Source organism: Copidosoma floridanum, unplaced genomic scaffold (assembly GCF_036245765.1).
Source record: "Copidosoma floridanum isolate Cflo_tuat_1 unplaced genomic scaffold, Cflo_Japanese_pri ptg000014l, whole genome shotgun sequence".
NCBI classification, from domain to species: Eukaryota; Metazoa; Arthropoda; class Insecta; order Hymenoptera; family Encyrtidae; genus Copidosoma; species Copidosoma floridanum.
The window spans coordinates 7,922,401-7,932,201 of NW_028321891.1; the positions used below are offsets into that span (position 1 = coordinate 7,922,401).

General features: G+C 36.7%; 1 protein-coding gene across 1 annotated transcript; it reads right to left on the minus strand.

Moving 5' to 3' along the window:
* Positions 1–158: 158 nt before the first annotated feature.
* Positions 159–6,402, minus strand: LOC106636080 (cilia- and flagella-associated protein 69-like). Its single transcript, XM_089592124.1, has 11 exons — positions 6,094–6,402; positions 5,552–5,987; positions 5,241–5,487; positions 4,488–4,791; positions 4,021–4,202; positions 3,799–3,953; positions 3,120–3,324; positions 2,709–3,031; positions 2,398–2,591; positions 1,188–1,601; positions 159–356 (listed from the first exon to the last, which is right to left on the minus strand). The coding sequence occupies exons 1-11, from the start codon at positions 6,400–6,402 to the stop codon at positions 159–161; spliced, it is 2,967 nt and encodes a 988-aa protein (XP_089448250.1).
* Positions 6,403–9,801: the final 3,399 nt, after the last annotated feature.

Below are 9,801 nucleotides of genomic sequence, written 5' to 3' on the forward strand. Positions count from 1 at the left end.
CTATTTTTTTTTTGTCAAAATCAAACGTCAGGTTCACTGTTCGATACACAAAAAACATTTCACAGAGTGTTTATGTTATTTTTATCTTTTATTTTCTAGTTTATTTGTTAAATGCAAAATACATTAAATTTGTGATTGTTAGAAAACTGTAAGTAATTTTAAACAAAAATTCGTCCACTTGGATCAAATCGATAGTTTTTTAATAAAAACGACGATTCCGATTTATAAGACGCGGACGTGCACTCTGAAGCATCAATCAACGACAAAGCTGCAGAATCTAGTGATATGTTGGACGTGGCCTTTTCAAGGCATTCTTTTCTTATGCTTTGAACTCTCACGTGTTGATTGAAAACATTCTGAAACGAGAGTAAGGAAAATTTTTTTTTAATCACAGATTTGCTTCATTCACAACAGGAGACAAACTTAGGTGTGGCAGGTATGACATTGACTATCATGACTTTTTTTTTTTTTTTTTTTTTTTTTTTTTTTTTTTTTTTTTTTTTTTTTCATTAAATATGTATAAAAAAAGAAACTCAGTTAGCCATACCAAAGAATACCGTACAATCGAAATTTTGCAACAACTGTTCATAAATATGCCGATAAGTGTAGGAAATCAAAGTACACACAACAATTTCGCATTCAAGTAAAATGATGAAATCGCAATAATTCATTTTTCATTGAAACATACACGTCAGCCGCACTATGATTAAATGGGCCTATACAGGCAAAATAACACTAATCCTATTTTGCTAAGCATTTAGTTAAAATACATGCAAAAAATGCTAACCGAAAAAGAATTATTTAACACTTCGTCATCACCATGAAGATTCAAATTTATCAGAGATTAATGAGGCAAAAACGTGCTACTGCAAAAACTCTACATCTGTTTATCGTGCCTTAGGGAGCACTCACACCAGGAAAAGGGGAGCCGAATAGCTCCCCTCTAAGCGTTAAAGTGTTTGGTTACTACAGGTGTATACGAGGACACCCATGTAGGTTATTTATAAAAGTATATTATGTTCTATTTTCAGAAAAAAAATCACAAATTTTTAACTCGGCGTTACCTTTTGTGATCCTAAAATGCCTCACTCATTTCCAACAGACTTTAAACGAATTGACCCAACGAACGGACAACTCACCCAAGTAAAAAAAATAAAAAAATAAAGAAAAGTCACCCAAGCTCTCACCGTAAAACCAGCACCCCAATCCAAAGTCCGACAAATTTCCGGTCCCATCTCACTCCGGTTCATCTCATTTCGTAGCTCCTCCACTTTGGTCAGTTTGTATTCCTTGGAGCTGGTCCGGGCAATAAAGGAAGTCTTCTCGAGCGCGTCAAAGGCCGAGGCGAGACCTGCCTCGTGTATCCGGTGCAGCTGGTCACGCTCCGCTTGCACTTCCACGGCCCGATGCTCCGCTTGTAAACTCGTTTGACGCTCCAGCACTCGAGTGCCCCAGCCACTGATCTTTTGATCGACGGAGCGGAGAGGCTCGCTGGCCCGTGTCAGGGGACGGAGCCCCACGTGCTCCAGGAGCCGTGATATCGACAGCTCAGCCTCGTCCTCTTTCAGTCTGGCGTAGGCATCGATCCTCAATAGGGTTATCTATGGGTAGCAAGGGTTGTGGTTTGAGGTTTAGGTTTTTCATTGTTTCAAAAAGAGGGCGTCATCTTTCAAAGAATTTTCCCTAATCAATGTTCTGGAATAAATTGGGGTAAATATTTACAAGTGATTGATACATCGTTTTGCACACACTACACAGAAGTTATTATTATTATTATTATTTTTATTATTATTATTGTTAATTACATGTTTTTTTTATAGTTTTTTTTTATTTAATAAGTTGAGAGTATATTTTACTCATAAGATATGTAAAAAAAATGGTTTTTGTACAAACAAAACATTTTCCTACGTACGAGCAAGCTGCGTTTGAAGAATAAACGTAAAGAGTAATAAAAATTATTTCTGTAGAGTATTTGTCTTTGCTCCCACAAATATAGAAAAGTTTGTTTTCTAGATAACTTATCAACGTGTAAACTTGTTGCGAAAACTTGTGTTTATCGAAAAAAAAAAAAAAAAAAAAAAAAAAATGTATTTTGTACATATGAATAGTATTTGATGAAAAAATTCTTATGACAAAATACTATTGACATATTCTATTTTTTTTTTATTTTAAAATTATTTTTCATAAATTTTTTTTTTTTTTTTAATGTACGACATCATAACTTCCCTTTTTTGTGCTATATATTAAAATTGTTACCTAAAATAAGTTGTATAGAGCTTGTGCCCGTTCATCATACAAATAAATAAACAAATAAATAATAAAAATTTATTAAAATAGCCGATAGAAAGCTCAAAAACCTTATCAATGTCAATTGGTAATGATTGATTGAGTTCTTACTTGATCCTCAATACAGAGCTGCTGGAAGAGATTTTCGTAGTTTTCGGCCTTGATTTTTATCAGCTCGTGCAAATAGTAAATTTTCGGCCTTGCAGCTCCAGTTGCCGATAGAGCGATACTACTTGGTCGTAAAAGAGATTTCGTGAAGTACACGTAATACAACTGATTGTCGTTCATCAGAGGGGATTCTGTACCTACAGGGGAGTTTTAAGATCAATAACCAAATTGCTAGCAATGTTAAAATTAACTATGGATCTCAAAACTCCTCCCACCGTGAAATATGCACGTAAGAAAATATATTCTCCACTTACTCTCCACGCGGCCTTGACAAACGCCCCTCCTCCAAACGGTAGCGAGCGCTTCCTCCTCGTCTCTCCAAATATTTGCCAGCAGCGACAATAGTCCCCTATTTTTGTCGGCCCTAAGCCGCCACGTGAATATGAAGCAGTCGCATGAGTCCGTCGAGCTGCAGATATCGCTGAGTAAGGCAAGGTAAAAACTTTGCACCGCCAGATTCGCCGTTTCCATGATGTCCAGCACGAGGTAGAGCCCGGCATGTTTCAAAAAGGCCTCGAGCACGCGGGAGCAGCTGGTCGTGCATTTCCAAACGAACGAAGCAATAGCACCGAGATAACTGTTTTTTTTTCAAATGTTACAAAAAATCATTATTTGTTCAATAAGTAAATTTTGATATTTGAGAGAAAGAGCGTCTGATGATTGACCTTTGCTCGAGTTCAGAGTCCTTGTTCTTCGGATCAAGACATCGTTGCATTAAATCAACGGCCGTACCAACAATCAAGTCGCAGTGGCACTCGCAGAGGTCTGTTTTGTTTGCTATTATGTTCTCGCTCGTTGTGAGTAGCAGAGTAACGAGTCTCTGACGATGTGAGGACAAATTTTCCGAATCAAGGGTTTTAGTAACTTGTTCTGAAAAATTTCAATTTTTTATGAATACAAAAATTGTATTTTTCATTCGTGATTTCAGTGGTTAGGTAGGGGGACGTTTAAATTTATGAATAAAATAATGAAGTTATAATTATACAGCTATAAGAAAGCCCCCCCCATTGCCCATTGACCCAGACTACACTTACTGTGCGTTAAATTTAAATTCAAGCTTAATATTCTCCATCTCTACTGGTGTTTTGCACCTCCAAAAACGAAAAAAAAAAAAAAAATAGTGTTATTTCATAATATCAATAGTTTCAATAAAACTTTTTTGTTCGAGTCATGTAAAAGAACAATTTAAAAAATAATAATATTGCCTTAAAAAACGCAGTGAGCTTATAATATAAAGCAGTAATTTTTCAAAATTATTATTTTTTTTTTTTTAATTTAAAAAAAGACGTGGCAAAAAGTCAATTTTATTCTCACTTTTCCTATTTAAGAAAATGAATTACGTACGCAGCATCACTGGTACGAAAGCGTGTTCACCAAAGTTGTCCAGTATCGATCGACAGTTCGACACCGATAGAGCGCATATCGTCTCGACGAGGCACGTAACAAGCGCATCATCCTCAGAGCCCGTTTTCACGTATCGTTCCAGCATCTCGAGCAACCTTGCAAGAGGAAATGTTACGAAAAGGAAGAATAGTACACAAACATATGTTATATCATATCGGTTACCTCAGCGAGCCATCATTTTCAATGAATTCTTCTGGTATTTCAGGCACCAGATGAGATAGCGCATTCGTCGCGTATTTAAATAGATGTCGCAGTTGGGCCGAGTTCCAGGGTACTTTCGTGGACTCGCGGTTCGGGTTGATAAGCTGCAGTAATCCTCGAACCAAATTTCGGTTTTTTAACATCTGAGGAATTTTGAGGAATCTGAGTAAAATTTTCCATTGCAGTCATTGGACAACGATCTTTGGAGTTATTGTTATGATGGAAACCATACTGGATCATCTCATTTTTTTCCATCAGTTTCATGTAATTTTAAATATGCATGACTGTGTCAAAGCTTTTCAAGTAAAATGAATACTTACAAAACAATGAAAAAAAAAAAAAAAAAAAGATTTTATTTAAAAATACCACTTTTCTTCAATTAGACTCAAATTTAAATAGACTTCGTATAAATAGGTACGACAATTTACACGATGAACGCCATCAGAGGGTATCTGGGCGACGAGGGCAACGCTGAGCAGCACAGTCTTCTTGAAAGCGAGAGCCTCGCGGCTGCTAGTTTCGATCATGTCACAAGCTTCGCCGAATTCCGTAGCGACGCTTAAATCAGCCAAGTCTTCGACAAGGCCACTGGTCATTAGATCCCAGCTGGTGGCCGTTTTCGACCTCATGAGGCTTGCGAGTAGTAGGTTCGCGAGGTTGTTGCGCAGCTCCCGGTTACGCGAGCTTTGCTTGCTGAGCAATACTGCGCGCCTGAACGCGGCTTTTAGGCTCCTAAAATCAGTGCATGGAAGTAGGATGTTTTTGATGGTTTTTACTTTTTCCATCCTGACGTCGCGAGACTTTAAAGAGAATGATTTTTTGTTTAAAAGATGATGTAAAAGAAAAGGCTTTGCGGTTTCTTAGTTTGCATTTGTTTACCGAAATTCAAGAGGTGGGAGGATAATTTAATTTTTACAAAGAATTTCAATTTTTCCTAATGATTTTGTGAACGCTCGAAGAAAAAATCTAATTTGGTAATTTGATAAAAAGTTAATTTTCTACGATAAAATAATGGTTTTCTGACTCGGGTGGTGTATGTGTGTTGTTATAGCAAAACTAACTTAACTATCCATTGTCTTATCAAAAACTTTTGTTTCACTACCTGCATCCTACATCAGTTAACGATTCCGGTTATCCCAATCGTCCCTCTTAACGTACAGTCCCCCATAAATGGTAATTACCACATGGCAGCCTCACTAGGTGGCTCCAACTGCCTCACCGTCCCGGGCAGCTCGCTCGCGAAAATCACAGCCGTGATCAGTCGCCCCAGAACCCCCGCAGCCAACTCCGCGGCTCCGCAATAATCCTCCCTCTCGAGGTATAAGTCCCCGTCGTCCGTCACCGGCAGGCACTCCGATCCCAACCCGTAGGCTGGATGCATCCTCAGCAGCAACTCGTTTTCAACCCCAGCCTCCAGCATCCTGAAACCTATTTTTCCAAAAGCACAGCCCATCATCGTTGGAACCACGACAAAATACCTTCCTAGGCTTACAGCAAACCGTAGAAGCGGAAACGACAGCCAGCACCAGCTCAAGGACTACCGGGTACGTTTCCCAGGATGCCGCTCCGACGAGCTCGGCCAGAGTGACCGAAAGCCTCGAATCCTCCAAGGCTCCGAGAAGCGCGTCCCGCTTGACGGTGTTTCTAGCTCCCTGGCGCCTCTTCGGTTGCATGAGTCGCTCAATGGCCCCTTTGGCCAACAGGAAGTGGCATCTCGTCGGTGCCAGCCCGAGTAGGTAGCCCAGTAGGCTGAAGTGGCGCTTCAGATTACCAGTGGAGCCGAGGATCTCGGAGGATCGCCGCAGACGCGGGGGTAGGGAGCAGAGGGACAAGAGCCGCTCGAGGACTGCGGGGTACTCGTCCGATTCTTTGGCCCGCATCGACAGGAACTCGAGGATCTCGCCGATCTGCGGCAGGTGGTGCAGGTACTGGAGGACACTCGTTGAGGATGCTTATGGGGCGAGGGTATCGATTTTGGTAGAAAATCGAAAGAGCGGGGTTGAATGGTTGAGGGAAGGGGTTTTTCAAGGATACAAAGCCGTCGGTGCCATTGTACTCGAGGAGCTTGCGCAGCAAACAACGGACAGTCGGGGTGTCCCCTCTGAGGGTGGGATCGCCAATCAGATCGACGAGTTTTTTTATCGTGTTGGTTAATTTTATCAAGCGGCAGTTGTCATCGTCCACGTCCGTGCAAGATGAGCGTAGTTCCAAGGAGGAGTACGACCGTAGACTGGGAGGTGTTAAGGGCGAGCCTTGGCCGATATCCGATGAGCTTTGGCTCTCGTGGTCTTCGTGCGTTTCTGCGGTGAATATGAAATTCCCATCGTATGGGGACTTGTCCATCGTTTCGGTCATCCGAATTCTGTTTCAATTGTTGAGGGTTTCACTTACTTTTGTTCAATTTTTACAACAATTTTATATTTGTTTAATATTTTAGCTGACAAAGATCCGTACGTAGTGTTTTTTAAACAAGAGGGATCAACGTGGTTACTGGCGCCGTCTATAGGTTAGATGACCAATCACGAGTCCACGTGGGTAACATCGAGTCTTGCCAAGTTGCCAACGCACGCGCTTCTGGAACTACTTACCATCTGATGGTATGGTGTGATTTAGGAATGAATCATAATATATGTAATACCAGTAATACGCACGTTAATTATGATTAATAAAAAATTGTGATTGAAAGATCGGCATAGGAATAACTTCAACGTTCATAGTAGGAGTTATGGTGTAAAAATTTTCTAAAGCCAATACACATTTTTTTTATTACTAAGGACAAGTGGCATAATTTAAGGAATAAATTTTTATTGTGTTTTCAATAAACATCATACTACTAGAGTTATCAAATGTAGTATTTTTTATTAAAATTATTTCAAATGCATATACAAAATAAAAGGTTGTATCTATGCTTAACATTAATAATGGAAGGAGTTTTATTCATGGCTTTGTTTCTTTGAAGAATGCAGTGTTTCCATTGCTTCTAAGGAATGTCCCAATAGTTTTAGCATTAATGAAGGATTAGAAATAAAGAAATCATTACACTCCTCAATTTTTAATGTTTCTTTGTGGTTCGACAGGACAAACTGTACTCCCTTGTCCATTAAAGAATCAATTTTATATTTTTTTGAAAAATTCAATATTAATGCTATGTTCTTCAAGCTTAAGGATTTACTCAAATAATTTATGTAATTCGGATCTTCCGCCAAAGTAGCTCCATTCGATTCGATAAACTTTTCTGCTGCAGTTCTTAAATTCGAAAGCTTATATTGATCATGATTTGTTAAATCTAAAGTATTAGTTATATTTTTTGTGTTTATATGAGATCCTATATAGTATTTGCAATTATTTTCCAATGGTGTAATTTCCAAATAGTGCGCCAACTGGAATAATTTATGAGGATTTACAGTCATGTCACACGTGTCTGTATAGATATAATTTAGTAGTTGTTTAACAACCGCACAATCCCATTGCACTAGTTTTATTGTGCTGGTTTTTTTTTCAATCATATCTGCCTCTATCATTCTGCAAAGCACTTTGCTTCTTACGGAAAGTATGTTCTTGTGCACTTTAAACAATTGACCTTCAGCAACTAGTTGTAAATCAGAATAAGTTGTATTTAACAGCAGCTGATGCATGTCTTTAACTAGATTATTATTACTTAGTTCATTATCGTAATAGATTTTTATTTCAACATCGAGTCCCGAACGCGAAATTTCATTTGTAAGCGTTGATTCATAAAGTGTCTTATTGTCTGATTCAAAATTTTTGTCGTTCAATTTATGGAGAGTAAAAAAATGTTTGTTTTTCGATGAATTAAAACAAACTGATAATTTCAAAAATGTTTTCGACAAATAGGATGGTTTTTGTGTAAACTCGAGACTAACGACCATACCAAAAATACTGTAGCGAGTATTGTAACCATCGGATATAAGGTTGCGGACAATTTTTATGGAGCATTGGCTTTCAAATGTTGGTAAAAAAAATACTTCGGATGGCTGATTAATTTGGTACTTGGTAAAATGCAACGTGGTAACATATTGATCAACACGCTCCACTGATGTGCTTGGTAAAGTAGCCATTTTTCTGAAAACGAACATATGAATAATTTAAATATTAAATAATTTAATAATTAATTGACTTTTTACTGTCTATACCGCTGCCATAGAAAAAAAGAACGTGAGTTTCATTTATTTACAAAATTTAGTTATTTACTCCAACGAATTTATTAGACATTCGTAAATCTAACAGCGTTTTGAAAAATTTCTTCAATCGTCAACAATTAAACAATGATTAATAATAATCATAATAATATAAAACATTTGACACTGGTTGAAACACTGGTTATTTGTACTGAGTGGCTAATCGTATAAATATACTTTTACTTTTTTTTCTGTGATAGCGGTGTAATGCTAAAGTTAACTTGTTAAAATGAAAATGATAAGTAATGAAAGTATAGTCTGAAGATAGCATATGATTCCATGACTTCTAAGATGTCAAGTGTAAAATAAAGTGATTACGAATACTTTTTGGCATAGAATCCAAATTTACAGGTTTATTTTCGGTAATAGAGGCACAATTTATCCAAAACACAATTATTTGCAACTATTTTTAAACCAATGATAAAAATTGTACTTTTTGTTTTTTTGTATCTAACAAACTTTGAACCTTGTTATTTTAAGAACAAAAAGTCTTTTGGAACTTAATCGAAAAATGTGACTTAAAGTTGGGGAATTTTTTAAGATCGACAATTTTACATCTTTTGCTAACTTTGATAATTTTTGATCTATTGAATTTATATACACCATATAAAATATATACCAATTCAAAAAATGTGTTATCCGATAATGAATTGAAAACTCCAATTCCCAGCTGAAGATGTTTTGCTTGAAAGTTATAGAGAATAAAAAAAGCCATATGTATAGCGACTTGCAGAGTTAACTGAGATCTCATCTCCAAATAAGTAAAGCGCTAATGACTATATTTTCTCTCCCACGAATTATACACATACTATTATAAATACGTCATATATATAATGCATTGGGATGATGCACATATTAATCAAGATGATATCGTTGCGTCCATTGGAAATATTTTTGACACTCGATTTTTTGTATTATTTTTATGCTTCAATTTTCCCCTACAAAAAAATCTGCATGATACCAGGTCAAAAAAGATATGAAAAAATTTGTTTGAACAATTTTTTCAAAACAAATTTCCATAATTTTTATTTTCTAGCCCAGAAAAATTTTTTATGGTTATTTAGACAGTTTAGAGCAAAAAAAATGTGTTACAATTTTCTTTAAAGTTCATAGTTTCAGAGGTATTAATTAATTAAAGCTGGATAAAATGGCCATTGATGATAAATTGATAATAAATCAAAAATGATATGAAAAGTCAATAATTTTTTTTTTACCAAAGTTCTTAACTAGTCTTCCAAAATTCCTCTACAAAGTTCCAAAGCGTTTAAGACAATTATTTCATTGCAACACCTTATTTTTTTAACCTGGTTTCATGTGCACTCTCAAGCATTGAAATGGATATCCATATATCAACGAAAGCTGTGGAGGTATCGATATTGGGTTAGAAAATAAGGAGTTGCAGTAAAGTAATAGCGTAAAACGCTTGAAGACTTTCTTAAGCGATGATTAAAAGATATTTGAGAATTTTGACAACATTAAAATTTTCTATTTTTCCTATCGTTTTGTTGAAAATGGCCGTTTTTACTTTGTATAATTAGTATCT